At 34.6% G+C, this 23,817-nt stretch overlaps 1 protein-coding gene across 2 annotated transcripts in view; it reads left to right on the top strand.

Moving 5' to 3' along the window:
• SNTG1 (syntrophin, gamma 1) overlaps positions 1 to 23,817 on the top strand; it is an 893,287-nt gene that overhangs the window by 828,573 nt on the left and 40,897 nt on the right. For both annotated transcript variants that reach the window (XM_011945675.1, XM_011945673.1), the window contains one exon: positions 12,381 to 12,491. In XM_011945675.1, coding sequence (XP_011801065.1) covers positions 12,381 to 12,491 — 111 coding nt within the window. The remainder of the gene's footprint in view (positions 1 to 12,380; positions 12,492 to 23,817) is intronic.

Below are 23,817 nucleotides of genomic sequence, written 5' to 3'. Positions count from 1 at the left end.
ACACCAGAATGGCTACCATTAGAAATAAAACAAAACAAAACAAAACAAAAACGATGCTGACAAGGTTGTAGAGAAAAAGGAAAGCTTTACCTGGTTGGTGGGAGTATAAATTAGTTTAACCGTTGTGGAAGACAGTGTGTTAATTCCTCAAAGACCTAAAAATAGAAATATTATTTAACCCATCAATCCCATTACTGGGTATATGCTCAAAGGAATATAGATTGTTCTGTCCTAAAGAGATGCACAAGTATGTTCACTGCAGCACTATACACAATAACAAAGATATGGAGTCTATCTAAATGCCCATCAATGGTAAACTAGATAAAGAAATTGTGATGTATATACACCATGCAACACTAGGCAGCCATAAAAAAGAATGAGATCATTTACATTGCAGGGAGATGGATGGAGCTGGAGGCCATTATCTTTAGCAAACAAATACCACATGTTCTCGCTTACAAAGAGGAGCTAAATGAAGAGAACACAAGGTCACATAGAAAAGAACAACATACACTGAAGCCTATTAGAGGATGGAGGTTGGGAGGAGGGAGAAGAGCAGGAAAAATAACTATTGGGTACTAGGCTTAATACCTGGGTGACAAAATAATCTGTACACAACTCCTCCATGATATAAGTCTACCCATATAACAAACCTTCCTATGAACTTTTTATTTTTTTATTTTCATTTTTATTTTTTATTTTTATTTTTGCTAAGGCAGAGTCTTACTCTGTTACCTAAGCTGGAGTACAGTGGTGAAATCTCAGCTCATTGTAACATTCACCTCCTGGGTTCAAGCAATTCTTGGGCCTCAGCCTCCCAAGTAGCTGGCATTACAGGTGTGCACCACGAGGCCTAGCTAATTTTTGTATTTTTAGTAGAGATGGGATTGTGCCATGTTGGCCAGACTGGTCTTAAAGTCCTGACCTCAGGTGATCCTCCCACATTCACTTTCCAAGTGTTGGAATTAGACATGAGCCACTGCACCTGGCTGAGTACTCCTGAACTTAAAATAAAAGTTAAATGTAAGAAAAAGATAGTTGAACAGTTTCTCACATAACAAAACATTCCGTTACCATACAAATCTTATTGCATGGTATTTACTCAAAGTAGCTAAAAAGCTATGTCCTCACAAATGTCTGCACATGGATATTTAGAGCAATTGTATTCATAATTGCCCAAACATGGAAACAACCAACATTCTTTAGTATGTGAATGGATAACTCAACTATGGTATATCTAGAAAATGGAATATTATTGAACACCAAAAAAAAAAAAAAAAAGCCATGAAATGGCATGATGGAAACAAATGCACATTACTAAGTGAAAGAAGTCAATTGGAAAGGATTATATACTGTATGATGCCAACTATATGAGATTCTGGAAAAGGCAAAACTATGAAGATGGAAAAAGACCAGTGATTACCAGTGATTGTGGGAAACAGAGGGATGAATAGGTTTGCGCACAGAGGATTTCCAGGACAATGAAACTGCTCTGGAAGATACTGTAATGGTAGATAAATGTTATTATACGTTTGTCAAAATCAATAGTATTTATAATACCAAAAGTGAACCCAAATGTAAACTTAGGACTTTGAAGGATAATGATGTCAACGTAGGTTTCATAGATTGTCACAAATGTGCCACTTCGTATCTTTTGCCTATTATTTCTGTGAACATGAAACTGCTCTAACAATAAAATCTATTATTAATTTAAAAAATCATACACATACTATTAACCAACTGTATCTAACAGACATATGGATGACACTCCACCCAACCACAGTTGAATACACAATTTTCTGAAGGGCACATGGGACATTCTTCAGATTATACCATGTGTTAAGACATAAAATATGTCATGATAGATCTGAAATGATTGAAATAATACAAAATATCTTTTCTGCTCACAATGGAATGAAACTAAAAATCAATACCAGTAGAAACACTGGATAATCCAGAAAGAAATGGAAATCAACACAGTCCTGTCAACTGGATAAAGAAGAAATCATAAAACAAGTTAGAAAATATTTAGAGGAAAATGAAAGTGAAACACAAACATATCAAAATATATGAGACAAAGTGAAAGCGTACTAAAAGGAAAACTTACAGGAGTATAAGTATATATATTAAAAAAAGAGGATGAAAACAAAAACTCATCTAAAAATAAGACACATCACAAATCAGTGACCCAACATTACATCTTAAGGAAGTAGAAAAAGAAGAGTAGACTGAAAGCTAGCTAGAAAGGTGAAACAATAAAGATTATTTTTGGAAAAAATAAAATAGATACTAGAAGAGTAATAAAGAAAAAAATCAACAAAATTAAAGCTTGGTTCCTTGAAAAGATTAACAAAATTTGTAAGTCTTTAGCCTAACTCTCTCAACAAGAAGATCCAAATTACTAAAATCAGAAAAAAAGAGAAAAGACATTTTGATAACATCATAAAAATAAATGCATTAAGACACAATTTTATGAGCTATTGCATTTCAGAAATTTGATAATCTAGATGAAATGGATAAATTCCTGGAAATATACACACTGTGAAAAGTAAATGAATCTATAGCTATTTAGGCAATTGAATCCACAATCATAAATCTCTCAACAGAGAAGAGGCCTGGACCACATAGCTTTATTGGTGAATTTTACCAACCATTAAAAAAAAACCAAAGTTATTCTCAAATTCTTACAAAAAAAAAAAAAATTGAAGAGGTGGGAATGCTTTGTAAGTCATTCTGTGAGGCCAACATTACCTTGACACCAAAGCCAGAAGATACTGCAAGAAAAGAAAACAGTAGCGCAATATTCCTAATGAATATTAAAGAAAAAAATTCTCAACAAAATACTAGCAAACAGAATTCAGCAACATATTAAAAGGATTATACATCATGGTCAAGTAGTATTTATTAATGAAATTCAAGGAAGTTTCATTATATGTAAATCAATCAATGTAATACAACACCTTAATAGAATTAAGGTTAAATGAAAACACAATAATCTTCTCAATTAATATAGAAAAATACATTTGTCAAAATGCATCAACCACCGGGCGCGGTGGCTCAAGCCTGTAATCCCAGCACTTTGGGAGGCCGAGACAGGCGGATCACGAGGTCAGGAGATCGAGACCATCCTGGCTAACCTGGTGAAACCCCGTCTCTACTAAAAAATACAAAAAACTAGCCGGGCGAGGTGGCGGAAGCCTGTAGTCCCAGCTACTCGGGAGGCTGAGGCAGGAGAATGGCAGGAACCCAGGAGGCGGAGCTTGCAGTGAGCTGAGATCCGGCCATTGCACTCCAGCCTGGGCGACAGAGCGAGACTCCGTCTCAAAAAAAAAAAAAAAAAAAAATGCATCAACCTTTAACAAAAAACTTAATAAACTAGAAAGAGAAGGAAATTTGAAATATGACAAAAAGATCCACAGATAGTATTATATCCAATGATGAAAGACTGAAGGTTTTCTCCTAAAATCAGGAACAAGAATACTTGCTTTGACTTCTTCTGTTTGACATGCTATTATTGACAGTTTTAGCCAGAGGTGTTAAGCAAGAAAACAAAAGCCAAAAAATTGAAAATAGGTAGTAAAATTATCTCTGTTCACAGATGACATGATCTCTCATGTAGACAACCACACACACACACACACACATGCAACAGATGTATAAGGCCATTCTTGGAGTGGTATAAAGAAATATCTGAGACTGGGTAATTCATAAAGGAAGGAGGATTAATTGGCTTACTGTTCTTCAGGCTATACAGGAAGCACGGTGCTGGCTTCTGATGGCTTCTGGGGAAGTCTCAGGGAGTTTTTAGTCATGGTGGAAGATAAAGTGGGAGCAAGCATGTCACATGGTGAAAGTAGGAGCAGAGAGCAGAGAGAGGAAGTGACACACATTTTTAAATGATCAGATTTCCTGTGAACCCAGAATGAGAGCCCACTTATTGCCAAGGGGATGGCCCAAGCCATTCATGAGTGCAGATCATTCAGGGATCTGCCTCCATGATCCACACACCTCCTATAAGGCCCCCTTCCAAACACTGGGATTAGATTTCAACAGGAGATTTGTGTGGGGACAAATATCCAAACTAAATAACCGCACAAAACCTGTTTTAGCTAATATGTAATAGTAATAAAGTCACAGTATACAAAATCAGCACACACAAAAAAAACAATTGTGTATCTATACACTAACAATGAATAATGTGGAAAAGCATTTGAGAAGACAATTTCATTTATAATAATAGAATTAAATAATTGGAAATATACTTAACCTAGTAGATGAAAGTCTTGTATACTAAAATCTACAGAACGTTGATGAAAGAAATTAAGTGTATATAAATGAAACAATATCCTGTGTTTATGAATTGAAAGACATATTATTATTAAGATGACAATATGATACAATGCAGTCCTCATCAAAATGTCACTTATGTTTTTCAAAGAAATAGAAAAAGTCCATCTTATAACTAATATAAAATTTTAAGGATCCCTGAATATCCAAAAAAGGAATACTATGCAGCCATAAAAAAGGATGAGTTTGCGTCCTTTGTAGGGACATGGATGCAGCTGGAAACCATCATTCTTAGCAAACTATCACAAGAAGAGAAAACCAAACACCGCATGTTCTCACTCATAGGTGGGAACTGAACAATGAGATCACTTGGACTCGGGAAGGGGAACATCACACACTGGGGCCTATCATGTGGAGGGGGGAGGGGGGAGGGATTGCACTGGGGAGTTATACATGATATAAATGATGAATTGGTGGGTGCTGATGAGTTGATGGGTGCAGCACACCAACATGGCACAAGTATACATATGTAACAAACCTGCACGTTATGCACATGTACCCTAGAACTTAAAGTATAATAAAAATAATAATAAAAAAGAAAAATAAAAAAAAGAAAAATAACAAAGTTCTTTTGACTTCTGATTACAAAACTTATTACAATACATTTTATAAACTTATTACTTATTACAACAAAGTAATGTTGTCCTGTCACAGAGACTGACATAAAAACATGGAATGGAATAGGGATCACAGAATGAACCTCACATGTATGGTAAAATGATTTTCAACAAGGGTGCCAAGACCATCCAATGAGGAAAGAGCAGTCTTTTCAACTAATGGTGTTTGTTAGTAAAACAAAACATTCACCTGCAAAAGGATAAAGTTAAATCTTTGCTTTACACCATATGCAAAAATTATCTCAAAATGAGTCAAAGACTTAACTGTAAGAGTTAAAATGATAAAAATTATAGAAGAATGCATAGGGGAAAAGCTTCATTACTTTAAATTTGGCAATAATTTATTTGTTATGACAGTGAAAGCTCAAGCAACAAAATAAAAGATAGATAAATTGGACAACATTAAAGTGAATGACTTTTGTACATCAAATGGTACTAAAACAGAGTGCAAAGGCCATCCACAGAATGGAAAAATGTATTTGCAAATCATATATGTGAGAATGGTTAATATCCAAAATATAAAAAATGCTTATACAACTGAGTAAAAAAACAAGCAACCCAATTCAAAATGGAACATGAGTAGATATTGCAACAAACAATATATACAAATGGCCAACAAACACACAAAAAGATGACCAACATCACTAGCCATTAGTGAAATGCAAGTCAGAACCACAGGAGTTACCACTTTACATTCATTGGGATGGCAAAAATCAGAAAGAAAACTAGCAAAGTTGTTGACGAGGATATGGAGAACTAGTAACCCTTTCTTTCACATTACTGGTATAATTATAAAATGATGTAGCCTCTGAAAAACACTTGGGGATTCCACAAAAAGTTGAACATAGGTTACCATATGATTCAATAATGCAGCTTCTCAGTATATACACCTAAAAATTGAAAGCAGGGACTTAAACAGATACCTGTACAGCAATGTTCATAGCAGTATGACTCACAGTTGACAAATGGTGAATGCAACTCAAATGTCCATCAATAAATGAATGGACAAACAAAATTGGGATTTTCAGACAATGGAATATTATTTAGCCATGGTGGGCCTCGAAAACCTTATGTTAAGTGAAATCAAAAGCAGAGATGTTTTATGATTCCTCTTAAGTGAAACACCTAGAATAAGCAAATTCATAGAGACAGGAAGTAGAATAAAGGGTACCTGGAGTAGTGGGGAAAGATAAGTGAAGACATATGATTAATGGGTACAGAGTTCCTGTTTAGGATGATAAAAATATTCTGGAAACGGCTAGTGGTAATGATTGCACAACATTGTGAATGTATTTTACGTTCTTGAATCATACATGTAAAAATCATTATGATGCTAAATTTTATATTATTTATATTTTACCACACCAAAAGAAAATGTGAATGTTCTTTTTATTTTTATAATTGTTAATGTTAAACAATAATTTGAAATTAGAAAAGAAGAAATTATAGGCAATGTAAAAATACATGAGTATATTTTACTTAATTTTGACTGTTCTTATACAAATGTTTTAGTAATAAAGTAATCAAGATATGCAGTTTCAGTACTTTAAAAGTCTGCTTTTCTTCACATAGGTCTATGTTGAAATAACCTATCAAATTGTGTTAAGTGGTCTACCCCAGTTGAGCGAACACACAACATATCACACTCAAATCACATGCCCGCCTTAAATGAAAATCTCTCAGGGATACCCACTGGCATCATTGACAGAAAACTGTGAGTCCTTTTTGGTTTAAAGAAAATCTTTGGCCCATCTATTCATGAGAAAAAACATTGAAAACATTACAATAGGGGCTACTCTACAAAAGACCTGACAGAACTCCTCAAAGTTGTCAAGTACAGTCTGATAAGGAACTGAGAACCTGTCACAGCCAAGTGGAGCCTAAGAAGTCACACTGAATAAATGTAACATGGCACCATAATGGAAAAAGACATTAGGATAAAACTAAAGAAATCTAAATAAATGATGACCCTACTTAACAATCTTCTGATATTAGTTCATTAACTGTGACAAGACACCACACTAATGTGAGATTATCAATAATTGGGCAAACTGGGTGTGGGGTGGATATAAACTTTCTGATTGTCTTAATATTTTTAAGTCATATATATGTATAATATCTATATTTACATATAAATATTATAAATAACATAAAGCATATGTACATCTAATATATAATATTTCCCTGCAAAACATCTTTAGACTTGTAGGATGGGTTCAATGGCATTATGTAGTCAAACAACAAATGCAAGTATTTTTTTTTTTTAGTGCTTTTGCTCTTCTGCAGATTGTATGCTATCTAAACATGCTACTGTGATACTGGATGATGGGGCATAGTCAAAAATCCTTATAGACTTCTGGAAGGAATTTTGATCTAGTAAGCAATGAATTTCCTTATAAAACTATTAGCTCCAAATTAATGACCCCCTCAGGAATTCTTGGAGCTACAAATCTGGGAAAGTATTATAATGCACTGAAAAAGTGTCTCCTGAAAGAGGATAGCAGAAAATATTGACTTCAGTCATGAAGGGTTATGTTGCAGTAATTCCTTGTTGCATCTTTCTGAAATGATGCACTAAACTAGTAGAATTGTTCAGATCATGGACTTAAACTTTTCCTTGAGCATGGTACTCATATTCCTCCACATTTGTCAAACTAAGGGTACCTCAGAAATCTAGCATAAATACTGCAAGTGTTTTGTGTGCATAAGTGATTTACTTTTAAAAAATTGGCATATAAAAATTAACATTTAAGAACACATATAAAGTAAACTGGGGACTAGGATTCTACCTTATCATATGCTTATCTTATGTATTAGTTATACAATTAAGGTAATATTCTATTATTTTATATAATCTCCATGTTGAATTTTCTTTTTACTTCTGTTGTCACTTTAACTCTTACATTTTGATCTTCTTTTAGTATTAATTTGTAGAAGAAAAATGCCAATATTATAATTGGTCAAACACAAACATTTTCACCCTTCCTTTCCTTCCTTCCTTCCTTCCTTCCTTCCTTCCTTCCTTCCTTCCTTCCTTCCTTCCTTCCTTCCTTCCTTCCTTCCTTCCTTCCTTCCTTCCTTCCTTCCTTCCTTCCTTCCTTCCTTCCTTCCTTCCTTCCTTCCTCTCTTTTTCTCTTTCTCTCTTTCTCTCTTTCTGACAGGGCTCACTTTATAGTGCAGTGGCATGATCACGTCTCACTGTAGTGTCAACCACTGGGTTCAGGTGATTCTCCCATCTCAGTTTCCCAGGTAGCTGGACCTACAGGCGCATGCCACGAAGCCCAGCTAACTTTGTCTTTTTTGTAAACAGGGTTTCATCACGTTGCCCAAGCTGTGTAAGACCATATTTTTTTAATGTAAGGTACATTTATTCCCCATGTACCAAGATAAAACACACACACACACACACACACACTTTATTGAGTTGAAGATGAAAGTTGCAATTTTTTTGTCTGGCATTGTTACCTGTCACCATTAGAATACAAATGTCCAAATGGAGACCATGGGTAATGTCTCCTAATTATAAACTTGTAATATCTAAGCTGAAAATATTACCTCTAGGAAAAGTTATGTATATGACTATTTACTGTGGAATTGTTGGCTGGAGATAAACATGTTCTCACTCCTTTTCATTTACCCTTAAATGTATTTATTGGAACCTTTACCAATCTCATTTTCTCAGTGCCAGTGTGAGATAATCTTAGAGAACAGGCATTTTACCAGGAATTACTTTATGTTTTACTGGGTAAGGGGGTAGTACTTTCTCATTAGAAACTCTGCTTAAAGAGTTTAAAGCTTAAAGAGGCTAGGACCTTAAGAAATCTGAGTTTTAAGGATCACTGGTGATATGTTAAAATTCATATTCGTGATATGTTTAACTATAACTTTCTCTTCATATGACAGTGTGAATGTATTGACATAAGTGGTAATCTACAGGCATACCTCATTTTATCATACTTTGTTTTATCATGCTTCATGTATACTATGTCTTTCACAAATTGCAGGTTTCTGGCAACCCTGCATAGAGCCACTCTATCGACTATTTTTCCAACAGCGTGTGCTAACTTTGTATCTCTGTGTCACATTTTGGTAATGCTTACAAAATTTAAAAACTCTTTTTAATTATATTTGTTATGGTGACCTGTAATTAGTAACATTTCATGTTATTATTGTAATTATTTTGGAGCACCATGAACTGTGCCCACATAAGATGGTGAACAATTTTAACCAAAAAAAGTGTGTTCTGACTGCTCCACTGACCAACTGCTCCCCCCCTCTCTCCCTGTACTTGTGACTCCCTATTCCCACAGACACAATAACTTGAAAATCAAGCTAATTAATAATCCTGCAATGGCCTTTCTAAACATTCAAGTGAAAGACTCACATACCTCTCACTTTAAATCAAAATCTAGAAATGATTACGCTTGGTGAGAAAGGCGTGTTGAAAACAGAGATAAGCTAAAAGCTGGGCCTCCTGTGACAAACAGTTAAGCAAGTTGTGAATGCAAAGGAAAAGTTCTTGAAGAAATGTAATAGTGCTACTCCAGGGAACACATACATGATAAAAAAGTGAAACAGCCTTCTTGCTGATATTGAGAAAGTTTTCATAGTATGGATAGATCAAACCAGCCACAACATTCCCTTTAGCCAAAGCCTAATCTAGGGGAAGGCTTTCTTTTCAGATCTATGAAAGCTGATAAAGATGAAGAAGCTGAAGAAGAAAAGGTTGAAACTGGCATATGTTGGTTCATGAGGTTTAAAGAGAGAAATCATCTTTATACCATAAAAGTACAAAGTACAACGTGAAGCAGCAAGTGCTGATGGAGAAGCTATAGCAAGTTATCCAGAAGATCTAGCTAAGATCATTGATAAAGGTGGCTACACTAAACAACAGATTTTTGGTGTAGATAAAACAGCCTTATATTGGAGGAAGATGCCATCTAAAACTTTCATAGCTAGAGAGGAGAAGTCAATGTCTGGCTTCAAAACTTCACAGGACAGGCTGTCTCTCTTGTTGGGACCAGTGCAGCTGGTGACTAATGTGTAGCCAATTCTCATTTACCATTGTAAACATCCTACAACCCTTAAGAATTATGCTAAATCTACTCTACCTGTGCTCTAAATGGAACATTAAATCCTGAAGAACATCTGTTTACAGCATGGTTTACGGAATATGTTAAGTCCACTATTGACACCCACTGCCTCAAGGAAACAATTCCTTTCAAAATAATATGGCTCACTAAAAATGTACCAAATCATCCAAGAACTCTGATGGAGGTGTGTAAGGAGGCTAATGTCTTCTTGTCTGCTAACACAATATCCATTCTGGAGTCCCTGAATCAAGGAGTATTTTCAACTTTCAAGTTTTATCATTTAAGGAATGCACTTTGTAAGTCTATAGATACCATAGATAAAGTGATTCCTCTGATGGATCTTGGCAGTCAAGTAAAAACTTTCCAGAAAGGATTCACAATTTTAGATGCCATTATAATATCTATGATTCATGGGAGGAGGTCAAAATATCAACATTAATAGGAATTTGGAATAAGTTAAATCAATTCTAACCCTCATAGGAGACTTGGAGAGGTTCAGGACTTCAGCGAAAGACGGAAATGCAAATGCAGTGGAAATAATAAGAAAACTAAAATTATAAGTGGAGCCATGAAGATGTGACTGAATTATTGCAATTTCATGATAAAACTTTAGTGAGTGAGGAGTTTCTTCTTATGCAGGAGCAAAGAAAGTAGTTTCTTCAGATGGAATCTACACTTTGTGAAAATGCTGTGAATATTGTTGAAATGATAACAAAGTATTTAGAATATTATATTAATTTAGTCGATAAACAGCAGCAGAACTTGAGTGAATTGACTCCAATTCAGAAATTGTGTGGGTAAAATGCTATTAGGCTATATTGCGGACTACAGAGAAATATTTCATGAAAGAGTCAATCGATGCAGCAGACTTCATTGCTGTCTTATTTTGAGAAATTGTCACAGCCACCCCAACCACCAAAAATCACCATCCTGATGAGCCAGCAGCCATCAGCATCAAGGCAACACCCTCCACCAACAAAAGGACTATGGCTCACTGAAGACTTGAATGGCCCCTAGCATTTTTTAGTAATAAAGTATATTTTAATTAAGGTATATCCATTGTTTTTTAGGCTTAATATCATTGTGCACTTAATGGACTACAGGATTGTAACAAACATAATTCGTATGTGCATTGGGAAACCAAACAATTTCTGTGACTCACTTTATTTCAATACTTGCTGTTTCACGGTGGTCTGGAACAAAATCCACAAAAGTCCTGAGGTATGCCTGTATATACCCTGAGGTATGCCCATATATGCTTTTATCTATCACCTTTTATTCTGAAAAAGATGTGAGACATATACTCTGTTCTTTGTTTCTTTACTATTTTATCAGAGACAATAGCTTAAATAGGACTGCACTCAGAAAATATTTGACTATATCAGCTATGTTTTGTTGATCTATTTAGAAACCACAAGAAATCATTTTAAAAATATTTGAAACAATAATTTGTAAAAGTATTTTCTATCACATATTTAATGAGGTGAACATATGCTAAGATAAGGTAAAAAAAAAAACTACATGGCATGTGATCGTGTTTGAACACACATACACAATTTTCTTCTTTAATGATTTATATCTTTGGTATTTTACTTTGGACATGCATGGTTTTAGTTTCAGGACATACCAAAGAGCGAAGTGCTGCACCTACCCCCAGGAAATATGATTTATGATATAGGATAGACAAAAAATTGTTATAGACAATTCCCACTTATTGCCAATTTAACCTTGTATATATCCTTTTTTGTTATTTGGAAAGGCAACAGATTTCTGTTACTTTCTGCTTCAGAGAATTACATTTGTAGAATATGTTTCTGAAAGAGGCCTCTCTACTTTCCAAGATACTATAGACTGATGCAGATGGCTCTATAAAATGCTTATTCTGAATCTCATGAAAGTACCGTGTCAGCGTTTGTCACAAGTGTTTATTCAAGCTAATATGTCATCTTAATAAAGCTAAGGTTATTATTTGAACTTCAAGATAAAGCTCCAGAATGATCAATTCAAAATCACCTTGTCACTTATATTGAAAAGGACTCCATGAAACATACAGTTCTTATTGACCGTGCACATAAGACAAGATACTAAAAGCAATTTATTTTTATGTATTTTCACAATAATTATTTCATGGAAAAAATATTTCTAAAAATTAAATGATAATATTGAATCACAAATGTTAACATTTTTAAATTTCATTTTAAAATATTGGGACATAGTACTAACTTTGTATGATTAACTTTTACCATTTAAAAAAGAACAGTTTCTTGATTTGAAAGCAGATATTAATTCCATTGACTTACATTGTTTCTTTTTTTCCCTTTAGGCTATCCTTTGGAGGTATAAGTTCTCTCAGCTTAAAGGTTCTTCAGATGATGGCAAGAGCAAAATCAAATTTTTGTTTCAGAATCCAGATACTAAACAGATTGAAGCAAAGGTAAACCCAAGAAATTCATCATATAACCCCTCTAAACCACATTAATGTCATTAAGGAACAAAGAGGGGAAACCTTTGGGGAATCACAAGAGCAAAAACACACATTCTCTGCTCATCTTGAAATATCCCTCATGTCCAGAAGAATAAACCTACTTTAAGATTTTATTGGCAAATTTTCACTTAAAGGCAGCACTTAAAATAAATTACACAAAACTAATTGCATTTCTTAGTTTTAATTCCTTATGAACTGCATTTGTATCAAACTAAAATAACATCCTGGGAACTAAAGCAGTCTTTTGGTGGTTTCATTCTAAATAATAATTTAAAATACTTTGTAAAAATCTGACTTATTTACATAAATTTATATATTTATATTTTGTTTTTATATATTTTTATATATTCAAAATCTGCATTTTTTATTACCTTAATATAAAATTGACAATAGCAATGTTTGCATTAGAATGAATTATAAATGCATTATCTCAGTATGGGGAAAAGGATAAATAACAAATACAAAGTGAAAAAATTATATCTATGAACATGAAAGCTCAATATAATTTTTCAACTATGAATTAAAATTACCATATTTCTATTATACCTCTTTACTTATTAAATTCAGGGATAAGGAGCCTTAGCCTGACATTCAGAACCTTCCCAGGAATGTCCCTTGATGATATTATAGGCAAAGTCTCCTGTAACACTGCTCTCCTTCTTTTAACAAGGTGGCTCCTTGTAGCCTTATATATCTTCTGCTTTTCTCTTAACTGTTTTCCTTAGCTTTTTGTCTGAGTATCTCTGGAAATGTCCCATTCTTGTCTCTTACTTGTCTTTGGACTCATCTTTTCTGCCTCTTCCTAACTCACAGGTTATGTAATGTGGGAACTGTATCGTTTCTACAGAGGGCTCCTTTGCCACTGCATGCATTGATGTTTCCAGGGGGTCGCCTCACTTTGTCTCCCATCAGTTTAGACAAATGCCTTGATAACTTCTTCCACTCCCTTTACTTTACATGCCTCATAAATTTTTAACTTAGAATTCTAACAACCTCTTCCCTGAATATAAACCCATCTCTACACTGGCCCTTTCTCCACCTCTCACTACTACTCCTCTTCTCCCACCTCAGCTACCACTGATTATTTACTTTGTGCCAACCATTTATTCTGATAATATCAAAGAATACATTACTCTTGTCAAAAATGTTTTACCTTTAGGTCTTCGTATATTTCTGAATCTTTCAAAGCCCATCCAAATTTTAATACTGGTGAAAGATGTTAATATTGTCAGTTCTGTATTTTTCTGACATTTATTCTGATGGGGAACCTCAACCACCAGCTGCTGACAGCAGTATAGTGTTCAATTACTTACCCCAACACTTTTTAATGAGTCAACAAACCCTTTGCAAAGGAACAAGAGTGATAAATGTAATTTAATGGCTGCTAACTATGGTATTTAGATGTTAATTTAGTGTAGCATGTATTATACATGCAATTAATTATACTGACAAGTTTACTAGAAATTACCTGTCAGCTGATAAGTATTATTCATTCTTGTAATTCTTGTGTTTTAAAGCTTTCTCTCATATGTAATTCATTAAGAGGTAGTGTAAGAAAAGATATTTGGTTGAGTGAAATTCTCAAATTGATAGGAAGTAATTATGGAATAGAGAAAAAAGTAGTCTTAAAAATAATGAGATTATGACATTTGGTGAGTTGTTGAAATTCTTTAAAGTCAGCATCTGCCTTTATAAAATAAAAGAAAATAATATCTCCATGGGTAATACTGAAAATATCCAGTAAAATATGACGACCATTTAAACAACAAATAATGCTAGCCAATCAGAATGTTGGCCAGACCTACATAATTGTTTAGCCGTACTTGCGCATATCACCTGGACATTACCTCTGCTGACATAAAAATTGTGTAAGAACTGAAAGCAGGACTTTTGCTAACTATTGTATAACCTCTGTAACCATGACTTGTGAGCAGTAAGCTAACATACCATCACAGGAGCAAAGCAATTGTTGGACAATTGTGGATGTTCTTGTGTGGACATAAGCTTTTATTTCTCTGGGATAAATGCCCAGAAGGGCAAATTGCACCATAGAATAGAAAATGTTTGTTTAGTTTTAAATAAAATTCCAAATTATATTCTATAGTGGCTATAGAATATAGATAGCATTTTATATCCTACCAGTAATTATAAAAGATCCCATTTCTCTACATCCCTGCTAGGTTGGGGTATTTTCACTTAAAATTTTGGTTCTGCTCATCATAGTCTTCATTTACATTTCCCTCAAGTCTGATAGTGATGAACACCTTTTTATATGCCTATTAGCTAGCCATGTATGTTATATGCTCTTTGTTAAGGAGATTTATCTTCCTGTTTCTTGCCCATGTTCTGACAATATTGTTATATTATTATTTTTTTTGTGCCTTCTCTCTCTATTTTGCTGTTAACTCTGCTAGAGGCTTTTCAAAGAACCACAGTAATTTTTACTGATTTTTATATTGTGGTCTGTAATCCATTCAGTGAATTCTGCTCTTTTAATATTTGCCTATTTTTTAGTTGCTTTGACTTTTATATTGCTCTAATTTTTAAATTTTTTGAGATAATATTTTAGATTTCTGATTTGAAATGTCCTTTCTAATATAGGATTTAGTTCTATAATTTCCTTGTTAACACTGCATTTGCTGCATCCCCAAAATTCTGACATCTTGTGTTTCTATTTTCATCAGTTCAATATGTTTTTATTTCCTTTAAGTCTTTCGATTTGACAAATGGATTTTTTTCCTTTCCTTTTTTAAATAGACTTTAGTTTTTCAGAGCAGTTTTAAGTTCACAGCAAAGTTGCGTGTAAGATACAAAGATTTCCTGTATACCACCTGTCCCTACACAAGCACAGCCCCCTCTGTAGTCAACATCCCCCCCCCAGAGTGGCACATTAGTTATAGCTGTTAAACTTACCGTGACACATCATTACCACCCAGAGTCCATGGTTTACATTAGAGTTCACTCTTGGTGTTGCATATGTTATGGATTTTGATATGTATAGGGGCAGGTATCTGCCATTATAGTATTGTAGTCGTTTCACTACCCTAAAAATCTTTAGTGCTCTTCCTATTCACCCCTACCTTCCCCCAACCCCAAGAAACCACTCATTTTTCAAACTTGTCTCCATAGTTTTGCTTTTTCAAAATGTCATACAGTTGTATCATGCAATAGTTACCCTTTTCACATTGACTTATTTTACTTAGTGATATGGCTTTAAGTTTCCTCCATGTCTTTTTGTGACTTAATAACTAATTTCTTTTTAGTATGGAACAATATTCAATTTTCTGGCTGTATAACAGTTCATTGATCCATTCACTTGCAGACAGATGTCTTTGTTGCTTCCATGTTTCAGAAATTATAAACAAAACTGTTCTAAAAATCCATATTCAGGTTTTGAGTGGACATAAGTTTTCAACTTCTCTGGGTAATATCATAGAGTGTTATTTCTAGATCATACGGCAAAAGAGTGTTTAGTTTTTTTAAAACTGCCGAACTGTCTTCCAAAGTAATTGTAGGACTTTCCATCTCCATCACCCGTGCATGAAAGTTGCTTTTGCTCCACAATCTCACCAGTATCTGTTGTTGTCCATGTTCTGGATTTGGACCATTCTAATATACATGCAGTGGTATCTTACTGTTGTTTTAATTTGTATTTACCTGATGATATACAATGAGGGGCATATCTTCATATGCTTATTTTCATCTGTATATATATTTTTGGTAAGGTGTCTGTTACAGTTTCTGGCCGATTTTTAATTGGAATTTTGTTTTGATATCATTGAGTTTTAACAGTTCTTTGCATATTTTCATTAGTATCTTTTACCTGATATGTTGTCTGCAAATATTTTTGTCCAATCTGCAGTTTGTCTTTTCACTCTCTTGAGAATGTCTTTCATAGAGCAGAAAGTTTTAATTTTAATAAGGTCCAGTTTATCAATCGTTTCTTTTGTGGATCATGCCTTTAGCATAGAATCTAAAAAGTCATGGACAAAGAGAAGGTCATCTGGACTTTGTACTGTGTTATCCTCTGGAAGTTTTTATATTACTGTGTTTTACGATTGGAGCTGTGTTCCATTTGGAATTAATTTTTGTGAAGGGTGTACGATTTCTGTATGAGTTCTTTCTGTTTTTGCATTGCATGTGGATGTCCAAATTTTCCAGCATCATTTGTTGAAAAGGCTATATTTACTCCATTGTATTTTTTTGCTCCTTAGTCAAAAATTAGTTGACTATATTTATGTGCGTCTATTTCTAGGCTCTCTATTCTGTTCCATTGATCTATATATCTGTTCCTTTCCCAGCATCATGCTCTCTTTATGACTGTAGCTTAGAGTATGTCTTCAAGTTTGATAGTATTAATCCTTCAACTTCCATCCTGTTTTTCAATATTGTGTTGGCTATTCTGGGTCTTTTGCCTCTCTATATATATTTTAGAATCAATTTGTCAGTATCCAGAATTACTTGCTGGAATTTTGATTGGAATTTTATTTAATCTGTAGTTCTAGTTTGGAATAACTGACATCCAGACAATATTGAGTCTTCCTGTCCATGAACATGAAATATATTCCATTTATTTAGCTCTTTGATTTATCAGAGTCTGATAGTTTTCCTCTTATAGATTTTTTGTTTATTTAGTTAGTTTTATATTAATTTACCTGACATGTGACCAAGAATATCTTTCCCTTTCTTATAATATTAGTAGAAAATCTTTGGATTTCCCACCCTTAAGTATGATATCAGCTGTTGGTTTGGTAGGTAATTGTAAGGTTGAGGATGTTCCCCATCTATTCTTAGTTCACTGAGAGTTTTTATCATGCATGAGTGTCGGATGAGTTTTCTGGATCTATTGATATGTCATGTGATTTTTCTTCTTTAGTCTGTTGTTTTGATGTAATACATTAATTGAATTTCAAATTTTGAGTAAGCCTTGCAAATAAACTATAATAGTGGATTCTTCCATTTCTCCTTGAAGTTCTATCAGTATTGCCTTACATATTTATATATTCTTTTATGAAGTGTAAACATGCTAAGGATCATTATGTCTTTTTGGATAATTTATTTACCATTGTCTAATGTCTCTCCTTTTCCCTAAACCTTTCCTTGTTGAAGTCTGCTCCATCTGGAATCAATAAAAGCTACTACTGCTTTCTTTAGGTTGCTGTTAGCAGGGCACATCTTTCTCCATTCATTCACTTTTAATCCATGTATGCCTTTAACATTGAAAGAGGATTTCTTGCAGATAACATATCATTTGGTCTTATTTCTTCATCCATAATGTGCTTTTAATAAGCACATTTAAGACCACTGATGTTAAAAATAGTTTTGATACAGTTGGATGAATATCTACAATATTTCTTATCCTTCTGAATTTATTGCCCTTGTTCTTTGTTCTTATTTTAGTCTTGCATGTTTTACAGATTTTGTAGTTTTAACAATTAACATAATTCCATTCTCTCTCCTTATTAGCACAAGAGTTATATATATTTTTTACTTTATTAGTGGAAGCACTACACCTTGTAAAATATGTTTACAACTAAACCAAGTCTGCCTTCAAAATAAAACTACACTGATTCATAGGTTGTGTATTTTATAATAACAAAATCCTCCTAACTCCTGCCTCTCCTTCCTTCTATTATTGCTGTTACTCATTTTGCTTATACATAATACTATAGAATCTAATACATTGTTATTATTTTGAATAAACTGTTATGTGTTAGATAAATACTATTTCATTCATTTCTTTTTTATTAGAATTTGCATTTTCTGCATACATTGCTTATTTGTTCTTGCATGTGGTCTATTTTAAAGCTTGAGGCATATTAATCATAGTTGTTTCAAATGCCTGTTGTAATAAATCCAATGTTACTGCCATATCTGCACCTGGTTGTGATGCATGCCCTATCTCTATAAACCGTGATGTCTTTTTTGCTTGCATTATGGTTTGCAATGTTTTCTTTTTTAATTGTTTTTATTATAATTTAAGTTCTGGGATACATGTGCAGAACATGAAGGTTTGTTACATAGGTATACACGTGCCATGGTGGTTTCCTGCATCCATCAACATGTCATCTAAATTAGGTATTCCTCCCAATACTATCGCTCCCCCACCCCCACCTTCCGACAGGCCCTGGTGTGTGATGTCCCCCTCCCTGTGTCTATGTGTTCTCATTGTTCAGCTCCTACTTATGAGTGAGAACATGTGGTGTTTGATTTTCTGTTCTTGTGTTACTTTGCTAAGAATGATGGTTTCCAGCTTCATCCATGTCCATGAGGACATGAACTCATCCTTTTTTATGGCTGCATAGTATTCCATGGTGTATATGTGCCACATTTTACTTATCCTGTCTAACATTGATGGACATTTGGGTTAGTTCCAAGTCTTTGCTATTGTGAACAGTGCCACAATAAACATATGTATGCATGTGTCTTTATAGTAGAATAATTTATAACACTTTGGATATATACTCAGTAATGGGATTGCTGGGTGAAATGTATTTCTGGTTCTAGATTATTGAGTAATTGCCACACTGTCTTCCACAATGGTTGAACTAATTTACACTCCCAACAGTGTAAAAGCGTTCTCCACATTCTCTCCAGGATGTGTTGTTTCCTGACTTTTTAGTGATTGCCATTGTAACTAGTGTGAGATCGTATCTCATTGTGGTTTTGATTTGCATTTCTCTAATGGGCAGTGATGATGAGCATTTTTTCATATGTCTGTTGGCTGCATAAATGTCTTCTTTTGAGAAGTGTCTGTTCATATACTTCACCAACTTTTTGATGGAGTTGTTTGTTTTTCTATTGTAAATTTGTTTAAGTTTTTTGTAGGTTCTGGATGTTAGTCCCTTGCCAGATGGATAGATTGCAAAATTTTTCTACCATTCTGTAGGTGGTCTGTTCACTCTGATGATAGGCTTTTTTGCTGTGCAGAAGCTCTTTGGTTTAATAAGATCCCATTTGTCAAGTTTAGCTTTTGTTGTCATTGCTTTTTGTATTTTGGTAATGAAGTCTTTGCTCATTCCTATGTCCTGAATGGTATTTCCTAAGTTTTCTTCTGGGGTTTTTATAGTTTTGGGTCTTCATTTAAATCTTTAATCCATCTTGAGTTATTTTTTGTATAAGGTGTAAAGAAGGGGTCCAGTTTCAGTGTTCTGCATATGGCTAGCCAGTTTTGCCAACACCATTTATTAAATAGGGAATCCTTTCCCCATTGCTTGCTGTTATCAGGTTTGTGAAAGATCAGATGGTTGTAGATGTGTGGTATTATTTCTGAGGCCTCTGTTCTGTTCCATTGGTGTATATATCTGTTTTGGTACTAATACCATGCTGGTTTGGTTACCGTAGCCTTGTAGTATAGTTTGAAGTAAGGTAACGTGATGCCTCCAGTTTTGTTCTTTTTGCTTAGGATTGTCCTTGCTATGTGGGGATTTTTTGGTTCCATATGAAGTTTAAAGTAGGTTTTTTTTTTTTTCCAATTCTGTGAAGAAAGTCAATGGTAGCTGGATGGGGATAGCACTGAATCTATAAATTACTTGGGGGCATTGTGGTCATTTTCATGATATTGATTTTTCCTATCCATCAGCATGGAATGTTTTTCCATGTGTTTGTGTCCTCTCTGATTTCCTTGAGCAGTGATTTGTAGTTCTCCTTGAAGCGGTCCTTCACATCCCTTGTAAGTTGTATTCCTAGGTATTTTATACACTTTGAAGCAATTGTGAATGGGAGTTCACCCATGATTTGGCTCTCTGTTTGTCTATTATTTCTTATAAGAATCCTTGTGATATTTGTACATTGCTTTTTATCCTGAGACTTTGCTGAATTGCTTCTCAGCTTAAGGAGATTTGGGGCTGAGACAATGGGGTTTTCTAAATATACAATCATGTCATCTGCAAACAGAGATAATTTGACTTATTATCTTCCTATTTGAATACCATTTATTTCTTTCTCTTGCCTGATTGCCTGATCAGAACTTCCAATACTATATTGAATAGGAGTGGTGAGAGAGGGCATCCTTGTCTTGTGCTGGGTTTTAAAGGGAATGCTTTTTGTTTTTTGCCCATTCAGTATGATATTGGTTGTGGACTTGTCATAAATAGCGCTTATTATTTTGAGATTTGTTCCATCACTACCTAGTTTATTGAGAGTTTTTTAGCATGAAGGGGTGTTGAATTTTGTCAAAGGCCTTTTCTGCATCTATTGCGATAATCATGATCAACAAAATGGATAGACCTCTAGCCTCTAGCCAGACTAATAACGAAGTAAAGAGAAGAATCAAATAGACACAATAAAAAATGAAAAAAGTGATATTACTACTGATCCCACAGAAATACAAACTACCATCACAGAATACTATAAACACCTCTACACAAATAAACTAGAGAATCTAGAAGAGATGGATAAATTCCTAGACACATACACCCTCCCAAGTCAAAACCAGGAAGAAGTCGAATACCGAATAGATCAGTAACAAGTTCTGAAATTGAGGCAGCTATTAATAGCCTACCAACCAAAAAATGTCCAGGATCAGATGGATTCACAGCCGAATGCTACCAGAGGTACAAAGGGGAGCTGGTACCATTCCTTCTGAAACTATTCCAAACAATAGAAAACGAGAGAATCCTCCCTAACTCATTTTATGAGTCGAGCATCATCATGATATGAAAACCTGGCAGAGACACAACAATAAAGAAAATTTCAGGACAATATCCCTGATGAACATTGATGGGAAAATCTTCAATAAAATACTGGCAAACCGAATCAGCAGCACATTCAAAAGCTTATCTGCCATGATCAAGTTGGTTTCATCCCTGGGATGCAAGACTGGTTCAACATACACAAATAAATAAATGTAATCCATCACATAAACAGAACCGATGCAATGTTTTCTTAATAGTCAGGCATAGTGTACTGAGTAAAAGGTGCTGTTACAAACATACCTTCAGTAATGTTGTGTTAAGATGGGAGAAGGGCATGTTCTACAGCTTGTGAGTAGGTCTCAGTCTTGTAGCTGGCCTGTGCCTCTGAACTGTGGCTTCAGATGTGCTGCTCAGTCACCTTCACTTAGGTGAGACAGGGTGGTTGGAGGAGGTTGAAGTGGGGTATTTCCCTTCTCCAAGGTGAGTTAGCCTGTCATAAAATACCAGCAGGTTAGGCTGGTTTCTCCTGAGGGCAGACCTTTCTAAGAAGAACAGAGTGTCTTAGCTTTTATTTGTTTCATGATCTATGGTTTTCTTTTTAATTATCTTGTCTTATTATCACACATAGTTTTAAAATTTGTGTGTATCTCCTCTACTTTAAGCACCATTCAAATCGCAAATACACAGCAGTTCTACAGTTTTATGTTTCTGAATGCTGTTTAAAGACAATCCTAAATTACAACTTAGATTGACCTAGATTGTAAAGAATTTAAGAGTGAAGTTTAACTTGCTACTATTTTGGAAGCATGTGACCTTACAGATCAATGAAATGTGAGGAGTGTTAAATAATCTTTGATATTACACATAATCCACACTAAAATGCTTTTAAATAAGTAAAAGGAACCATTTTAAATACAGGGAATTCTAATTAGATGGACATAATTAAGGCCAAAAATATGAAGTAGACATTGCTACCTTATTTATCTTTAATCTTTGCCTTTAAGAGGCAAATGAATACAAAACACAGGTGAATCTTGCTTGGTTCAGAGACAGTGAAGGAATTTCCCCCATATTTAAATATATTCACATAACCAGTTATATAAATCTAAATATAAAACTGATCTCCAGTAAGTTTTAAGATGGCACTCACAGTCTTTGTGGAAAGTTGAATATTACTAACGAAGTCTAACATATATTTAGAAGGGGTGAACAGCAATAGAATTTACTGAATTGGAATAACTACTAAAATTCAAAAACTGAACATATTCATTTAACCACAAGCCAGTCTTAGTTTTAAATCAGGACTGCCCAACAAAATATTCTGTCGGTCATTCATGATCTGAATTCTAGTGTATGAGATCTCTTAAAGTACGGTAGACATAAAAAGCTCATGGGACATTTCTGTTTTGAATTAATAGGGCAGTGGCCAACTATTACTCACTAGTAGCATTTTTGAGATAAGCTATCAAGTCTGCCCTTTCTACCTTCCTCTTAATGCCAGCAAAGATCACTTTTGTTCCAGGGAGGTATTTCTTGGAATTCTCCAAATACTCCATTAGTGTGTCCTCTCCCCAAGTGATGCCTTTGTTCTTATTGACATTTATGTAAGAGAATCCAACAGCCTGACCCATCTTCTGCCCAAAGATATCATGAAGATTAGGCCCAGTCTTGTCCTTGCCTCCTTTTTCCATGGTGCAGCACTGGACACACTTCTGAACAAAAATCTTCTTGCCTTTCTCAACATCACCCATATTTAATTCTCTTTTTAGTCTCTGGCATAATGAAGGTTCCCGTTCTGAAGCCAGACATCACACTCTATTGCCTTAGCTCTTTTTAAATGTTTTCCTTTCCCCCTACCAGCAGCATAGGAGACTTTTCTCCAAAATCCAATATGAGAATCTGGTCAAGGTCCTAGAGGTAAAAATTACAAAAGTGTGGAGACACTGATGACTGTGTTCCCCTAGAGTTCTTATGTCTCAGCCTTGTCTATACTGAGCCTCCAGCAAGTCATCAAAAATAATTCAGGTTTCTCCACTTCAGCACCAGTTTCTGCAGAGGTTTTTACTCAGTGATTTCTGTTCCAACAATCCGTGATTCTTGGAATATGACTGTCTGTCCTTCCAATTTGGATGACAGTGGTTTTCCCCAGTGGAGATAAGGAGAGTTGTTGATTTTTCAGTTCCTTTAGCTTTTTACTTGTTGCTAGGATGGGGTAACAACTTCTAGGTTCTTACATATTGAACTGGAAACCTGAAGCTCCTGATACTTGGAGTTTTAGAAAGGGAGTGTTTAGTTTCTAAGTATTCCGGGATTTATCTTTCTAGAGTTGATTTTTAGTCTGATTCCAGAGAATATACTCTATATGATTTCATTTATTTCACACTCTATATCATATACTACATAATTTTGGTAAGGAAATTGAGGAAGACACAAATATATGGAAAGAACCCAGAATTGCATAGATTCTTTTCTGGCATCTCTATTGTTTTATTGGTTGATGTGTCTATTTTCATTAGTATTATGCTGTTTTAATTCCTAGCTTTGAAATACAGTTTGAAGTCAGGTAGTGTGGTGTCTCCAGCTTCACTCTTTTGGTTCCAAGATTGCCTTTATTATGTGTATGTGTGTGTGTGTGCACA

The sequence above is a fragment of the Colobus angolensis genome, unplaced genomic scaffold, assembly GCF_000951035.1.
Source record: "Colobus angolensis palliatus isolate OR3802 unplaced genomic scaffold, Cang.pa_1.0 Scaffold243, whole genome shotgun sequence".
Lineage (NCBI taxonomy): Eukaryota > Metazoa > Chordata > Mammalia > Primates > Cercopithecidae > Colobus > Colobus angolensis.
Note: the sequence above shows the minus strand (reverse complement) of the source record. Positions and strands in the feature narration are given on the sequence as shown.